We start from the raw sequence: 17,862 nt of genomic DNA, 5'->3' as shown, positions 1-17,862 counted from the left end.
AAAGATATTAATCAAGACCATACAGTACAAGCAATCATTTTTTTTCAGAGTATACAAAACATGATGTCTCTTTCATTTTCTTTTTATAATCACCCTTTGAATTTTCAAAACAAAATAATCAATATGCGGCAACTAATTAGAAGCAAACATTATAGTGTCTTATTGGTGTATTGAGGATTTAGTTGTACATTGACCTTCGTGCATTTTAATACTATAATTTTATATGTCGATTCCCACTTATTTGGTCACTAAAAGGCTATAGTACATTGGAAAATTGGTTTCCATAGTCCCTACAGCACTAGGTGGCAAATTTACAATGCTTTTAATTTGGCATGTGGGAGCAACCGAGCAATATAAAGGACAATGTCTGTTGGTATAAATAATTTAATTATAACTTTCATGTGTGAATATATTTAATTCTAAATAAATTCTTGTACCTTTTCTAATTTTCTCTTACAATCATTTTTATTTTTCTCCATCTCTTATATTTGTACATTTTTCTCCAAATCATTGTTTTGTTTTTGTACAAAATATTTTAGAGTAAGCAGTAAAAGAGAAAAAAAAAACGTGATCTGATGACCAGATTGGTTTATAAATATTAAGTTGTATTGGACAACTTTTAATTTTTTTTTGAAAGTAGACAAATTTAAAATTATAATAAACAAAATATGAATATTAATAAAGCTAAGTAAGATAAAAAATTTATTTTTAAGATCAATTTAATCTAATATAGACATAATAATATGAGTACATCCATGTGATGAGCAAGGGTAAAAAACTAATTAATCAGATCAGCACGTAAGATTAGGTATCATAATAATTGTTGGTGTGGGATCGAGGCTAGCCAGCTAATTATATTTATATTAATGTAATTGGTCAACAAAGAAACTTTTTAAGTTTTAATCTAATCTCCACTAACTGCCATCTTTTCTTTTCTTTTTTTCATTGTCGCATTCCTAGAAACAGTGAGAAATTTTCTCCTTTCCTAGCTGAATCAACAGCTCAAGGTGCCACTAGAGTGAGATGTAAACCGATTTTCATCCCAATTTATAAAAAGGGTTGCCCTTGTATATAAAAGTAATTTTAGTTTTTTCATATTTGATAAGAAAGGAAAAAAAACTCTATACAACAATCGATTTTCTTATCATTTAGGATACTTACACAAACTCAATAGACAAAATCAGGCCACAAAATCAAGTCCGATTTGTGGAAGAAAAAACCAAATGTGCTAACATCAAGCATTTTTTTGGAGGGATAGCAACCACACTTATGATAAGAAGATCAGATGTGAACATCATTTCATCAATGTAGCAAAAAAAAAACTGCACATTTTGGCAGGGCATATTCTAATGGCATGTGAATCATCAATTTCTTCTCAATCATCCTCTCCCCAAACAAATCCAGAGCTTTAGACCTTGCAGCCCCACCTCTGATTGCTCCCATAAACTGCTTCAAATCAAGCCCAGCCTTTAGGGTTGGCAATAGGCCCCGTGGGTGCGGGTTTGGCCATTCCCACACCCAAACCCAAACTTAACACCCAAATCCAAACCCAAACCCAAATTCAATATGGGTGTAAAAGTTAAACCCAAACCCAAACCCCTGGGTTTCGGGTTACCCGAACCCAAACCCAAAACTCAATGTGAGCACCGAACCGACAAAAATTCAAAAATATCAATCCGGAAACAACATGTACATAAGAGAACAACATGAAAATAAGTTGATTAAACCTCATTATCATTCCAATACAAAGGAAAAAATATAGTTCATGAACATAAGCCTACTTAGTAACTTTAAAAAAACTCCACTTAGTAGCTTTAATAATATATATATAAGGGTTGGTAATTACATGCATAAGACTTCGGGTTTGGGTTTGGGTTTGGGTGCGGGTTTAATCAATCCCACACCCAAATCCAAACATGTTTTAAAATTTGGGTGAAACCCAAACCCAAAGAAATCGGGTTTCGCCCATAATTTCGGGTCGGGTTCGGGTTGGGCCCCGCGGGTTTGGGTTTTCCTGCCATCTCTACAGCCTTGTCTGCAAACACCAAACCTTCACTCAAACCAACCAAATTCGAAGCGACGGTGATCTGATTCGCAATTTTGCAGCTCTGCCCACAACCAGCTTGACCCATGTAGGTAACCTTCCCCAGAATCTCAAACAAGGGCTGTAACCATTTCACCACTGCACACTCCCCAGCTCCAAATATTGCCAACTTTCCATCTCTAGCACCGTGATCACCACCAGAAACAGGAGCATCCACAGACCAACAACCTCTGGCACGCGCTGCTGTGAATATCTCCCTGGCAAGAACACGGTGGCTGCTGGGACACGATCAGGAGCTAACCCAGAAAGAACACTGTCGGTGTTCTCTAAGACCACGGATCGAACATCTGGTGGGTGACCCAACATGGTGAAAACGACATCGCTGGAGTGTGCAACTTGTGCTGGGGAATTGGCAACATGGGCACCTTGGGATTGTAAGGGAAGACGTTTTGATGGGTTGCGAGCGTAGATGGTGACGAAGTAGCCAGCGTTGAGGAGGCAAGAGGCCATGGCTCCGCCCATTACGCCGATGCCAATCCAACCGATGCGGGTTTTGGTTGGAACAATGGGGTTTGGATAACAAGTTTCCATCGTACTCCTTGATTACTGAGTGATAGTATTGGATTTGAATCATAAGATTCAAACAAAGGTAAAAGTAAACTACTCGTAGAAAGAGGTGGAGTTAGCGACCGCAGTTTAGAAAGGGCATTTTTCCGTCACAGATTCACATAAGACCAACAAATGGTGCGTAAATCCGTCTTCATTAGCGACGGATTAGTTTCCTCTCATTTTCTGTCGCTAGTTCTAATAGTTTAGAGAGGGAAATCAATTTGTCGCTACAAGAAACGGCTTGATGATAGTATTTTGCTAATTTTTGACGGAATATTTCCCTCTCAAAAGTTCCATCGCTACACCAATTTTTTTTTTGAACAGTTTTATTTAGCATAGTTGTATACTTGTATCTATTAAATTACATTTTTTAATAATTTCTTTACGAAATAACTAATAATATTATTAATGTTTATTATATATGAAAATGCATTAAATGACCTAAAAAATTTATCAAACATTAATTATTGAATAAAACATTTCGATATAAACTTTCATTTGGGTTGTATTCCTATGTTTTTGGGAATTATGTTTTTATTGCAGGTTGCAGGAGAGTGCTTTTTTAATAAATATACCAAGATGTGGAAGGCACCTTCAAGGATTTTAAGAGAAGGCAATTGTTCAATGCAGACATTGCATTTGGAGTGCTGTGCTTTTGTTGTTTTTAACAGTTGGTAGTTTGTGTGCTCTGTAATTTGTAGCAGCAGGTATAAATGTATAATTGTTAAGTTGGCCTGTTTTTTTTTTTTTTTTAGAGTTGCTTACTTGGGATTGAGTACTATTTTTTCCTTCACTAGGGTTTTTCCTAATGGATTTCTTCTAAGGTTTTACTGAGGTTCATCCCTAAGTATTAGGTACTATAAAGGATGAGACATCATGTCTATTTAGTTGTTCTTGGTTTGGAATTAACCCATTTCATGAGAGGGCTTGTTCTCATTTTTTTTTGTTACAAGAGGAATTCAGCTTGTTCTCATGTAATTCTTCCTTTCAATAGTATATTTAGTTTCCGAAAAAAAATTACTTCATAATTAATAAAATCTATTTCTTTCATGTTTTTTATATATTAAAAAATAAAAATATCTACATATGTTTAAATTTATTATGAAAGTTTATGAATAATAAATAAACACACATGTGCATATCACGTGCAAAATCTCTAGTATATATTAGTAATTTTAATATTATATTTATCAGTAAAATACACTTTAAAAATTCTATTAATTATTTATAATATCATAAATTATATTATATATAAAATTAAGGTTGATTCTTAATTAATTAATTAATTTAACTCATTATTATAAATTACTTTATATATATATATAGAAATAATCTTATATATAATATTATTTTGAAATTCAAATTTATTTATATTTCTAAAGAAACTCAAATTGCTTCCAGTGTAAATTAAATATATTTGGCAATAAGTAAATTTGGAAAATTATAAACTAATATCATTAATAAATTTAATTTACAAATAAATTAATTTTTAAATTGATAAATATATATAATGAAAATTAAATTCATTTTAGAGTTTAGAATGGATACAATTATTGTTTTCGGAAGAAAAAAAAGGAAATTATACTTATTTGGGTATTTAAAGTTATTTACATTTATAATAGACTCAATTTATTTTCAAATGAAGTTAAATCTGTTAATTCATTTAAATTTTAAATAATTATATTATTTTAGGATAAAAATAATGTTTTTTGGTGAATAGGGTGGGCCTAAGCAAAAAAAATATTTAATTTGGAAAATTATAAAAAATTAATTGATATATATATATATATTTGGAAATTAATTAATTTTCATATTTAGAAATAATTAATTTTGGCTAAACAAAAATTATAATTTAAAATAAATATGTTTAGAAATAATGTTACATTCACTTTTTGCTCTCTCTCTCTCTCTCTCTCATCTTAAATCTCTCACGTAGACACCATAATATTTATTTTAATATTATATTTATCAGTAAAATAGACTTGAAAAAAACTAACAATTCTATTAATTATTTATAATTTTATAAATCATATAACATATAAGAAAATGCTGATTCTTAGTTAATTTTTTCTACTCAGAATTATAGCTTATTTATATATATATATATATATAATATTAAATATAATAATATTTTGACTTTCAAAAAAAAGAATCAAATTCAAATTGATTTAAATTTCTACAAACTCAATTTTTTTCCAAAGTAAATTAATATATTTGGAAATAAGTAAATTTGGAAATTTATAAACTAATATCATCATTAATAAATTTAATTAGAAAATAAATAACTTGTAAATTGATAAATATATATTTAATGAAAATTAAAATCCTTTTAGAGGTAAGAATGGATACAGTCATTGTTTTCGGAATAAAAAAAAGAATAGATACAATTAAAAAGTTATACTTATTTGGCTATTTACATTTATAATACACTCAATTCCTTTTTTTTTGGTAGATGACTCAATTTATTTTTAAATGAAATTAAATCCATTAATTCATTTAAATGTAAGTAATTATATTATTTTGGAATAAAAATTTTTGGTGAATAAGGTGGGCCTAAGATAAAAAAAATTAATTTATAAAATTAGAATTAACATAATTGATATATATATATTTGGAAAGTAATTTATTTGAAATTTTATAAATAATTAATTTAAGGCTAAACAAAAATAATAATTGAAAATAAATATGTTTAGAAATAATGGTACGTTCACTTTTTGCTCTCTCTCTCTCTCTCTCTCCCTCCTCCCTCCCCAAAATGGATGACACTGCATTTCAAGTTATAAATTGACGTCCAATCCACATGAATTTTCAACACTCACTATAAGAGTTTAAACAAGTCTCTTCTTCACTTGTTGTGACATCGATCCTTTGAGATGGAGGATCTCATGACTTATGTTGATGATGATGGGAGTGTTAGGTTGCTACCTGGGTACAAGTTTGATCCCACTGATGAGGTTCTTGTGGATTTCTACCTGAAGAGAAGGGTATTTGCTCAGCCTCTTCCTTTTCACATCATCCCAGATTTTGATGTGTTTCAAATTGAGCCTTGGGACCTTCCAGGAGGAGGTTGGTGACACAATTTTTTTTAAATATGAAATATCTCCTTTTTACTATTCTATGAGTCGAGAAGTGTTATCAACCCTCACTTTAACACTCTTTTCTAAATAGTCCTTTTTGTTGATTGAAATTCAAGTGAGTTCTAAAAATTGGAAATGGAACCATTTTCTTACTATTCCATGAGCTTTTAATCTTTTACGGCCCTTGCTCTAACCCTAACCCAGAGAATGGGCATTGTGTCCTATCACAAAATTTTCAAGTCCCATAAAATATGAATGTTTTATATGTTGTTTAATTTCAAGTGAAAATTGATCTAAGGTGGTGTTTTGGATTTAATTTGTGTTTGCAGATGGAAAGATTTTCAATGAACGTAAGTGTTTCTTCTTCAACACCATGGGTCGTGATTTTGAGAACATTGACATTAGAGTTGCTGGGAGTGGCCAGTGGAGAGTTATAGAAAAAGGCAAAGATGTTCTTATCCCCCAAAACAATCAGGTGATTGGGAGGAGGAACACCTTGAATTTTTGGGAATTTCAAGGAACCAATGCTAGGAGGACCAAATGGGTGATGCATGAGTTTCGTCTTACGTTAATTTCTAACTCATCTAAGGTAAAGAATAAAATAGTGCCTTACTAATGGTTATAGTTCCGGATTGATTAGAGATACAACCAAATAATTCTTTATAAAGGTAGAGAAATCATCACCTATAAAATATTTTTTGGAGTAGAATTAGACCTAACGCAAATTCTTAAACTACCTATTTTAATTAACACCGAAACTGAGTACAAATTTAAAGTACTACATTTTAAATTATCATTAGAACGGTTGGTTGGTAGGTATGATATGTCATTATCAAAGTTGTTTCCTTTTGTCTTATTCATCATTAGTCAATAATTTTATTACTCAAAAATGCAGGTGACAAATTGGGCTGTTTACCGCATCTTTAAGAATAAGGATGCAAAGAACGTGAATAATGAAAGAGGGTGTAATGAGGAAAGCTCCAATGCTAGTGCTGCCGAAGTAATTAATTTCAATGTTGAGAGCGACAGTTTCTAAAAACCTTCCCCAATAACCCATTCCTTAATTAAGGGCAGCGAATTGAAAATATTCAATTCAAAACTGCTAGTTTTGATCATGTATGAGAGATAATATGCGATGAGAGATATATATAATCAAACCTCATTATCACTTTTATGAAAGACCTAGTAGCTATGTAGCATTGCAATGCACTGGTTTTTTTTTTTTGTCATTTTAAAAAATTTAGTATATTTGATATATCTCTAATATGATATTAAAAATGTAATATTTATTTTACTATTTATAAGAGTGTTTACCTATTTTTAATATTTTATTACAAATTGAAAAAAATAAAAGTATGTAGCATTTCTAAGTTAAATAGACAATAAACATAAACATATAACAAAATGAGGTAATACATGTTATTTTTTTGCTGTCAAAAAATGTATCTAAATTCTAACATACAAAGTGAATATAAAAAAATAAAGTAATAAAAACAACTAAAAAGGTAATAATCATTACTACGAAATTTAAGTAAATGCATATTAAATTTCAATCATCCTCTCCCGCATAAGACAGGTACTTCTGTGTTGTTAGAACCCACATAAGACAAAAATATCAATTTCTTCCATCCTATAGGCCAAATTTCCTTGTTTTTCTCTAACACAAGTATTCAGCTCGGGATGAGATAAATTCTGATTCGAGCAGATAACATTCGTATTTCGATAGATCTAACTAGCTCTTCCAACAAGAGTTTTTTTTTTCCCCATCAAACAAGTACAAGTAACTTAACCACCAAATCTCCTTTGATTGTGTTACCTCCCCCAGATATGTACCAGTGGTTGAAAGTGTTGTTACAAATAAAATAAACAAAAGACAGAGACAAGTGCAAGTGCACTTCTTTTGGTAGTTGATGCCACAACAAGAAAATAAAAGTTTGCTTCTTTTTTTCTAAATAATTTTGTTGAATAATTTATTCACAAGTGGCTAAGCCATTGTAAAAAAATTCACATGGAATCTGACTCTTATGCATTCTTCAATTTTACCCATTGTGGTCATCATCATCTCCATCTATTCTATGCTGTTCTCACATTCCTCTTCACAGTCTAAACCCACAAACTTCTCCTTCCAAAGTTAGCACCCTGAGAGAGAAAAATGTCAGAATCTGATGAAGAAAAGCCAGACTTTCCACAAAAGGCTAGACCAACAGAGGAACCTGGATTTGCCATGGATTTTGATCTGGATTTGGAAAGTTCATGGCCTATGGATCACATGTCCTTTGTCTCCAACCCCATGTCACCTTTTCTGTTCTCCACCATGTCTGACCAACCTTGCTCTCCTCTCTGGGCTTTCTCTGATGGAGAAGATGATAGGCACACTAGCCTTGCAGCTCCAGCTTTCTCAGATTGCCACAAGATCTTTCCCTGTATGTATTGCTTCCTTTCAGATTGGTTTTCTATTGAGTTGAATTTTGGATTTTTCACCCATCTTCTGTACTTGCTTAATAGTTAATATCCACTTGACTGTAACTTTAATTGATGCAACTAGTTTTGCTTTGATTGATCTGAATATGCAATATAGTCCAGAATTGATTTTATTGGTATGCACATAGCCTAGTTTACCTATGTGTTTATGTATAATGAAGAATCAATTTTTTTTTAAGAAAAACAGCCTATTATAGTGCTTGAAGCTCCATTTGATTGCTTTGGAACTTGACTATAAGGTATAGATGATATATATGGGTTTGAAGTTGAATTTCTTTTATCTCCCTCTTCTAAACTCAACAGCTGAAGCTTCAATGCTCCATGGCTTCACATCTCTGTACTCCTTTCAATGGTATCCAAGCAAGATAATATCTAAAGCCTAGACTTGTGGCTGGTAATTGCTTTCTTGGGCTTTTACCTTTTGCCTCTGTTATGCTACACTGTTTATGATTCTTGGAGCATTTGTAAGGTTCAGAAGTTCTAGACATATTATGAAGTTGAGATCAAATATTTTCTTGCCATAACTGTGAAGTTTTTCATCCTTTTCTCAAATGTCATTAGGTGCTTAGCATAAATTGTAGTTTTTGCTGGGAGCAGCATTTTTGCCAACTAAAGCTACTATTTTCAGGTGATTCAAATTCAGTAACTGAGAAGCCAATGGAAAATGATGACAACAATAAGCTTTTGCCACCCGTTGTGCCTCAGCCACCTATAGAAAATTTGGATCGCTTTTGTGTAATCAAGGAAAGGATGACACAAGCGCTTCGCCACTTCAAAGAGTTGACTGAACTGAATGTTCTGGCTCAGGTTTGGGCACCTGTGAGGAATGGTAATCGGTATGTGCTTACAACTTCTGGTCAACCCTTTGTTCTTGACCCGCATAGTAATGGACTTCATCAGTATAGAACAGCCTCCCTGATGTACATGTTTTCTGCTGATGGAGAGAATGATGGAACTCTGGGACTTCCTGGTCGCGTTTTTCAGCATAAATTACCAGAGTGGACTCCCAATGTTCTGTACTATTCCAATAAAGAGTATCCACGACGTGATCATGCTGAACATTACAATGTTCGTGGAACCTTGGCTTTGCCTGTGTTTGAACCTGCATTGCAGTCATGTGTTGGTGTGCTGGAGTTGATAATGACTTCACAGAAGATTAACTATGGTCCTGAGGTTGAAAAAATCTGCAAAGCCCTTGAGGTTGGGTTTCTTCCAACTTTTCTATTTATACTAAGTTTTGTAGTATGCTTATGTTTGATGTGTACCATGTGATTTTTTTTTTTGATAGGCAGATGTGTACCATGTGATGATAATAAGTTATAGTATATCAAGATTCATGGTAGAAGTTTTATATAGTTAAAATCATATTTAGATTCTTCAATCACCTGCTGTTGGTTTCTTTTTAGGCAGTAAACTTGAAGAGTTCAGAAATTTTGGAGCCTCCATACACTCAGGTGATCTTAACAATCATGCATGACGCATCCCTATCTGTTATATCTGTATAACATTACTGTTGTTTTATACCTTACCCCTTGATTCCCACAGATATAACTTGGCAATGCTTTTAAATCAGATTTGCAATGAAGGGCGTCAGAATGCGTTATCAGAGATTTTGGAGATATTGACAGTGGTGTGTGAAACTCATAATTTACCTCTGGCCCAAACATGGGTTCCCTGTCGGCACCGGAGCGTTTTGGCACACGGTGGTGGTTTAAAGAAAATTTGTTCTAGTTTTGATGGTAGTTGCATGGGGCAAGTTTGCATGTCTATAACTGATGTAGCGTCGTACATCATAGATCCTCATCTATGGGGCTTCCGCGAGGCCTGTGTTGAGCATCACTTACAACAAGGTCAAGGGGTTGCTGGGAGGGCTTTTTCGTCCCACAGCATGTGCTTCTGCCCAAACATTACCCAATTCTGCAAAACTGATTACCCCCTAGTTCATTATGCTCTCATGTTTGGGTTAACAAGTTGTTTTGCAATCTGTTTACGGAGCTCTCATACAGGAGATGATGATTATGTGTTAGAATTTTTTCTGCCTCCTAGGATCACACACTTTAGTGAACAGAAGACACTGTTGGGATCCATATTGGCAACAATGAAACAGCACTTTCAGAGTCTTAAGATTGCTGCTGGTGTTGAACTTGAGGATGGTGGTTCAGTTGAAATTATTGAAGCAACAAATGAAAGAGTTACGTTGAGGCTTGAATCTATTCCAATTGCTCAATCTGTTCAATCACCACCTGGACCTGGTGGCTCGCCGAATATGGTGGAGGAAGTGCCAAAGGATCCATCAGAACAACAAACAATGATGAACTGCAATGACATGAATGAAGGAGGGGCTCATGGTGATAATGCAGGTGGAAACATTGATCAAATGTCCTCCTTAGAGACTAAAACCATGAAGAAACCCTCAGAAAGGAAACGTGGAAAAACTGAGAAATCAATTAGTCTTGAAGTTCTACAACGTTATTTCGCTGGGAGTCTTAAAGATGCTGCAAAGAGCCTTGGTGGTATGTTCATACTCTGACATATAGTGATAAGCAATACTTCATTTGTTATCTTTATGCTTCTTCTGCTAGCTGGAAATACATAACATTTATATTTACATTTATGAATCTATTACAAACGTTTGCTATACTAGAATGAAGTTCATCCTGTGGTTATTTTATCTCTAAGTCAAACATATTGTTCTTAGATGTATTCTGATTTTGCAGTTTGCCCCACTACAATGAAGCGCATCTGTAGGCAGCACGGTATATCCCGCTGGCCATCTCGGAAGATCAACAAGGTTAACCGGTCCTTGTCCAAGCTCAAGCGTGTTATTGAATCCGTCCAAGGTGCTGAAGGAGCATTCGGTTTGAATTCTCTCAGCACAAGTCCACTTCCAGTTGTTGGTTCCTTTCCTGAGCCTTCTACTCCAAATAAGTTCAGCCAGCAAGCAAGCATGAGGCCATTAGAGTCTCAGATGAAAGAGAATGAAATTGATGCCTCTAAAATATTAGAAATTGAAGATCCATTGCTAGGAGGAATGACACAAAATCTTGAGAAAGTGTTTAATGATAAAGGTCCAAGAAGGATTAGAACTGGGAGTGGCTCTAGTGAAGATAGCACAAATCCTACTTCTCATGGTTCATGCTACGGTAGTCCCCCAATTGAAAGTTCACATGTAAAAGACATATCCATCACATCCAACAATGAGCGATGTGTTGTGCCGAGGGGATCACCGGAGTCGTCGCCGCTGCAGCCGATTAATACGTTGAACTCACCAAGTCCTATCCCTATACCTGACATTGTGTTAACAGAACTTCAAGAGCCATTTGGAGGAATGCTAATAGAGGATGCTGGAAGTTCTAAAGACTTGAGAAATTTGTGTCCTTCAGCAGCAGAGGCCATTTTGGAGGATCAGGTTCCAGAAGCTTGTCCAACTAATAATCCTCCAGGTTGTTCTAGTTTGGCTCCTAAGCGACCTGTGGATACACTTGGCAAAACAGTGACACCTTTCGCGGCTAAGAAAGAAATGAAAACAGTGACTATTAAGGCGACATACAGAGAAGACATCATAAGGTTTCGGGTCTCCTTGACATGTGGCATTGTGGAATTGAAAGAAGAAGTTTCCAAAAGGTTGAAACTAGAGGTGGGTACATTTGATATAAAGTACCTGGATGATGATCAAGAGTGGGTTTTGATAGCCTGTGATGCCGACCTGCAGGAGTGTATTGATGTTTCGAGATCATCAGCAAGCCACATAATCAGGGTTTTGGTGCATGATATCACTTCCAATCTGGGAAGCTCATGTGAGAGCTCAGGGGAGTGAGAAATGGCTGTATATATAGGTTAAGTTTGTACTTAATTATGTAGATTCTTGTGATCTTTAGGACAATAGGGAAAAAATAGATTTTGGTTAAGATCTGTTCAAGTTGTAAGAAACTGAAGATTATTATTAGATCAAAGGATTACCACTCTTGAATCTTTTGTATCACTCAAACGTAATTTATGATGAGAAAAAACTAGGATATTTTGCTGATTCATTATGTGGTCAACTTTTAGGATCAAATATTGATACTGAAATTTAGTGTGTTTGATGTCGGTAAAGTGCAACAAGAACAAACCTTCAAGGCAACTCATAAAAAGAGAGTTATGTTCACTTTTTGTCGGTTTGCATATTAGATATAGTAATAAATTTTCAGTTCACATGTTGGATAAACCCTAGACCACCTTAATGGTCACACACTTCTACATGTTTCCTTAACAGTCACGAGAGTAATGCCAAATTGATCAAACAAAATTAAATTTGCCATCCACTAACAGTAAGGCTAAAGCCTAAAAGTGAACATTATTTTTATATATGTTTCATTGAAAAAGACAACACTCAGCAATGCTTCCATTTCTAGAAAATTGAGTGCCTTATCCAGTAGTGAAAAGAAGGTGAAGGGCCTGTGTATATCCACTGCTCTCCTTATTTTAATTATCTTTTGGGGTATGCCTAGCTAGACTTGTTAAGAAATGAAGGATTGTATTCTATAAAATTACTTGTTTCACTAACAAAAATATGATATGTAACACGTAAAATGATCAGCAAATATTAAAATAATCATAATGATTCCTATGATCCAATTATTCTCATTCACATAAGATTGACCAACCTCCATTCCATTTTTTTTCTTCTCCCTTTGTATATTCACTTGCCAAACGCAAAACATGCCAACTGCCTAGAAAATTTGTCAATTAATGATTAAATAAAGTATGAAAAAAATTAAATTATCATGTTAAATATTTTATAACAACAATCTATAATACAATTAGTAGATAGTTCAATTCTTTAAACATCTAGTTAATGGTTCGATTTCTGAGCGGTGCGTATGAAGAAAAATTTGTTGGGAGAAACCTAACGATTTAACATGATCTCCGAACCACGAGGAATTAGTGTCATGAAAGTCGGCGATGGAATACCTAAAAAAAATGTTAAATATTTTATTTCTCGTAGTTAATAGAAAATAATTTCATGTAAAAAAAAAATAGACAATCATTTCACTTTTTCATTCATATTCATATTACATTTTTTTACAAAGACTATTTTTTTTATTTCTCTATGCAAACACTATTTTGCAAAGGTGAAAACTTTTATGGCCATGATCACTACCACATGCTCTCCGAGCTCTCTTCAGATTCAATTAGCTTTCAGTAGCTCGAATTGCACGAAATTCCTCATTTGAAGCGCCACCATGCCTTCAATCAGTGTATCTCAAGCTTGAAATAATTCCTCCAGTAAAAAATGAATCCATGATACCATGCTTCAAGCCACATACCTTACCTCTCATGTTTAAGGCACCTGCAAATTATTCTTTATCTATTGAATTTTGTTTAATTTAATATGAAAATCTTATGTTAAATATATTTTTTTTCTGCAGCATGCAGATTCGTTCATCCCTATAGGTCTGTGCGGTGTGCACGTCGTGCTGTTGCTGGTGGTCTGTGTGATTACCATGGTAACTTTTTTTTTTCTTTAATTTTATGTGAAGTTTCTTTTTTAATCCTATTTTTAATGCAAGGTATTCAATGTTGCACATTTATTCATCTGACAACATTGTGATGTGTGCGCCTGTGTGCTCCTGGTGGTGACCCCTATTGTGGTTTTCACGGTAATTTATTTATTTATTTCATTTCTTTAATTCATATGAAAATTCACTTTTTGCTCTGTTTGGGTGGGAAGTGAAAATAAGAGAAAAGAAAATGAATAGAAAGGATATGAAAGAAAGGAAAAAAAAGAGAAAATGAAAGGATTATTAGGTGGTTTGGTTTGGTTTTTTTTATTTAACGGAAATAGAAGGAGGGATGCAACAGGTGTTAGAAAACATGAGGATTAAAATAATAAAATGAATCACCAAAAAGAAAAATGAAAAGGACTGGACACGACTATGTATTTTGGGGGGAGGTCTGATGCATTTTGTGTTGGCGAAAGTCAAATCTTCTTTCTTTAAATTGTTCCATATTTTACCAATTGCATATAACCCCATGAGCACATTGAAAGCTTAATAGTAATCCCTTATTTTTGCAGGGCAAACGGTAGAAGCCATTGAGAGGGCAAATAACCGCGTCTGTGGGGAATGATTTTATGGGTTGTTTTTTCTTGTGTGTTGCAGTGTATTAAAGAAATAAATATATACACACAAAAAAAACTTTTATTCATTAGTAATAATTTTTAGAAATAAAAAATATAATGTAATTTTTTCATATTATTAATTTTACTAAAAATATACAAAAAAAAATACATTTCATTCATAAAATGTTATGAATATTTGTAGATTATAAGATAAACACATATATAGATAGTAAACATGTATTATATGTTTGTTATGCAAACATACATTTTAAGTGTGTTATGTAAACATGCATTATATCATTCTTGAATTAAAGTACCTAGACTCTATGAAATAATCTAGAAGTGTCTAAATATTTTGAATTATTATTTATAAATATGATAAATATATGTAAAAATAAATTACATATTATTGATATATTATTATTGAATAATTATTAATAATTATAATTGCAATTAAATTGGAGGATGGTATTCAATTGGAGCACGTGTTAAGGAAGGAGGTGACATTTTGTGATTCACCGGTTCAAATAACAAGTGAAGAAAAACGGACATCGGCGAGGGATATAAATATGCCAGCGAGATCCAAGGCCGTTTTTGGTTTGTTGACAGAGGGAGAATTATTCCATGAGATCAAAGCACCAACCAGGATTTCGAATGGGGCTATGCCATATAGCAAAATTAAGAGAAATTAATTGTGATGAGAGTGTGGATGTTGAAGAGGGTGAGACAAATAAAGCAACACTTGAGGCACTGTATTCAGATGATGAAATTTTGGCTAAAATAAAACAACGAAGAGGACAAAAAAGGGGAGGAGGGCCTGGTGCTGCTAGAGGAGGTCGAATAGGGGTCAAGCCTAAAGCAAAGAGAGGAAGACCGAGGGGAAGCAAGAACAAGTTGATACAACAGGCGGCGGCAGACTTTATTTGTTCGGACGATGAGTTTGGTGGTATGGACCTGGATTCAAGGGCACGACAGACATGGAAGGTTGGGAAAGAGGTGGGAGTGGTTTACAATGGTGATGAAGAGATGATGATTCAAAGACTTAAGAATCAGATTAAATTAAATCACCCTGAGTTGCAATGACGTTTATGGGTGGGTTGGAAGGAGTGGAGTTGAAGATTTTTTGGATGTCTCAGATCGTTGGTGTTGTGTCTTGTGGGGGTATGAAGGTGTGTGCCTAGATGTGGGGTTGAGGAAAAGCAGTCAAAGGCAGGTTCTATCGTCTTCGGGCTGGTATGTGTAAGTGGTGTTGTGTTGTGGTATGATGGGCCCGTGCTGTGCTTGTCATGGTTGGCATTCTCAGGTTGCATTTTGCCAACTCATGTGTTGTTAGTTCTTCTGCAAGTGTGTTGTATGTGGCATGTACAGGTGTTTTGTATCTTTGGGATATATCTTGCAAGTGTTTTTAGTTGTGTTGGGGTTTATGGAAAAGACAGCAAAAACCACGAGTTCTTTTTGTCATGGTGGGTTATGTGCAAATGGTTAATATTTGGTTGGTATGAGTGCTTTATGTTAACATTGTGAATGCGAGGTGTTTTGGCAGATGTTGGAACTGTGAGTTGATGAGGAGTTGAGGAACGTGGGATGGAGATTCTTTTGGGTTTGGCACAATGAGATGGCTCTTGGTAGTTTTGGTCTTGAGATAATCTCGTTTGGTAGAATGAGATTCCTATTGGCGTTTTGGGAGTCTAGTTTCTGGTTATGTTTAGAATGTATTGGTGTGGTTTGGCAAAGTGGCATGTTTTAGCTACTTATGGTTTTGATGGGTTTTTGTTTGTAATTTACTTAGAGTATGGTGTACTATTTTTCCTTCATTAGGTTTTTATCCCAATTAGGTTTTTCCTAATAAGGTTTTAATGAGGTTCATTCTCTAGTAATATGAGTATTAACTGTCTTTGATTTTTTGTCTTCTTGAGCGTGTTGTTCTCATGAAGAATTCTTTTCAATAAAATATCTTTTCTGTTGTCAAAAAATAATATTCAATATTTCATTTTTCTAATTTTGTATATAGTAGATATTATTATTTTGTTGATTTATAAATGGACTAAATATGGAGATTGATTAAAAGGTTTTACATTCATATTATCATGATGTGCAGCAAAGTGCCCTTGAGTTTGGGTCTGTCATGAAAGAAAGGGTAAAGCGAGTTGCAGATGATTGTAGAGGAGGAGTTGAGAAGCTCACTCAGAAGTTCAAGACCTGATCTTTCCCTTTTTCAGGGACTTTTCCATCTACAAGGAACTCAAGAAGACTAAAACATATTCATGGAAATCATGTCATTTTTGTGTAGGGATAACCGCATGTGATTCAAAATATTGCCTTAATGGCTCCAACAAGCCTTCAGTTTCATCTCCTTTATTTTAAGACAAACAAATAAAACCAGTTTCAAGATTGTCTTGAAGGCTGAAGCACGCTGAGTACAAATCTTAACATCAAGAACACTCAAGCTCTCAAAATGGTTTTTTACTATTTGTTCATTATATTTTTTTTTTGATAATTTGACGGGCCGAAGCCCGGGAAAACAAAGGCTACGGGATCACAGATCCCATTACATCATTCCTTAGAGCTGAAATTAGGAAGGAGGGCACAACCTCACTATTAAACTGAAAAAAATCAACTCCATGACCATGCTTAGCTAATCTATCTGCACATCCATTAGCAGCGCGATTGATGAGGTGGAAAGATATAACCGCTTCTTGAGAGGCCAACTTGGATATCTCTGTTATCAAATAAGCACAGGGATGAGAGCCATGGCAATATAGCGTGATCAGATCAAAGGCTTCTTGAGCCAATTTCCACCATCAGTTCTTTGGGTCGCAACTCAAGAGCTTGCTGGATGCCTTTAATTACTCCCCATAGTTCAGCTCTAAGGGGATTCCCATAGTGAAGTTTGCTAGCGAAACCTCGATGATAGATGATTCTTCCTCCATGGTTTCAAATTATCCCGCCACAGGCAGCAGAACCATTGCTAGGGAGGTAAGAGCCATCACAGTTCAGTTTCCAGATGCCTTGGTCAGGAGGTTTCCAGACAACATGGATATTAGGCAGGTGTAGGCTCTCTTCCTCAGTTGGCTTACTCAGAAATCTGGTAATTTCAGTAGTAAATATGGTGATGTTAATGGCCATATTACATGGCAAGGTAATGTGATTGTTAAATATGAGATCACATCTGTCTTTCCAAAATGTGCCACGCAATCACCCCAAACAGAATGGCCCAATTGAAACCAGATTTATGGACCCAATTTTTCCTGAGATTATGGTGAAGCCATTGGGACATACCTTGGCTGAAGAATTTATTCCATTTAGTACTTGGGATAAAATAATTCCAGACCTCTTGGATGTAGGGGCAATCACGAATAGCATGTATCACGGTTTCATTTGCATCATTGCATCTAGGACAAGAGGCAGAGGTTGTCATGCACCGTTTCATGCGTTCCTGGTTTGTCAGGAGTCTGTTATGAGCCAACTTCCAGATGAAACACTGGATTCTGGGGGGGACCTTTGTACTTCCAAACCTGATCAAAAGTGGGGGAGCGTTTGCTCCCTGT

General features: G+C 34.5%; 2 protein-coding genes and 1 pseudogene across 3 annotated transcripts; 2 read left to right on the top strand and 1 right to left on the bottom strand.

Moving 5' to 3' along the window:
- Positions 1-1,809: 1,809 nt before the first annotated feature.
- On the bottom strand, positions 1,810-2,692 carry LOC130718565 (probable 3-hydroxyisobutyrate dehydrogenase-like 3, mitochondrial; annotated as a pseudogene).
- A 2,830-nt stretch (positions 2,693-5,522) lies between these two features.
- LOC130719941 (NAC domain-containing protein 83-like) lies at positions 5,523-6,766 on the top strand. Its single transcript, XM_057570532.1, has 3 exons — positions 5,523-5,719; positions 6,060-6,319; positions 6,626-6,766. Exons 1-3 carry the CDS (start codon positions 5,527-5,529, stop codon positions 6,764-6,766), a joined length of 594 nt encoding a protein of 197 aa, XP_057426515.1. The 5' UTR covers positions 5,523-5,526.
- Positions 6,767-7,738: 972 nt separating this feature from the next.
- LOC130717296 (protein NLP6-like) lies at positions 7,739-12,238 on the top strand. Of its 2 annotated transcripts, XM_057567475.1 has the most exons (6): positions 8,013-8,153; positions 8,515-8,605; positions 8,840-9,411; positions 9,618-9,665; positions 9,785-10,724; positions 10,929-12,238. In XM_057567475.1, the coding sequence occupies exons 3-6, from the start codon at positions 8,869-8,871 to the stop codon at positions 12,026-12,028; spliced, it is 2,631 nt and encodes an 876-aa protein (XP_057423458.1). In that variant the 5' UTR covers positions 8,013-8,153; positions 8,515-8,605; positions 8,840-8,868; the 3' UTR covers positions 12,029-12,238. The 2 variants fall into 2 exon arrangements, with proteins under 2 accessions (XP_057423457.1, XP_057423458.1); XM_057567474.1 differs by lacking the exon at positions 8,515-8,605 and having other exon boundaries at positions 7,739-8,153.
- Positions 12,239-17,862: the final 5,624 nt, after the last annotated feature.

The sequence above is a fragment of the Lotus japonicus genome, chromosome 5, assembly GCF_012489685.1.
Source record: "Lotus japonicus ecotype B-129 chromosome 5, LjGifu_v1.2".
Lineage (NCBI taxonomy): Eukaryota > Viridiplantae > Streptophyta > Magnoliopsida > Fabales > Fabaceae > Lotus > Lotus japonicus.
This window is presented reverse-complemented; position numbering and strand designations above follow the sequence as displayed.

Coding starts and splice junctions, on each gene's coding strand:
- LOC130717296 (XM_057567474.1), top strand. CDS start 7,883: ATGTCAGAATCTGATGAAGAAAAGCCAGACTTTCCACAAAAGGCTAGA. Junction 8,154..8,839: donor TTGCCACAAGATCTTTCCCT/GTATGTATTGCT, acceptor TACTATTTTCAG/GTGATTCAAATTCAGTAACT. Junction 10,725..10,928: donor TGCTGCAAAGAGCCTTGGTG/GTATGTTCATAC, acceptor CTGATTTTGCAG/TTTGCCCCACTACAATGAAG.
- LOC130719941 (XM_057570532.1), top strand. CDS start 5,527: ATGGAGGATCTCATGACTTATGTTGATGATGATGGGAGTGTTAGGTTG. Junction 5,720..6,059: donor TTGGGACCTTCCAGGAGGAG/GTTGGTGACACA, acceptor TTGTGTTTGCAG/ATGGAAAGATTTTCAATGAA. Junction 6,320..6,625: donor TAATTTCTAACTCATCTAAG/GTAAAGAATAAA, acceptor TCAAAAATGCAG/GTGACAAATTGGGCTGTTTA.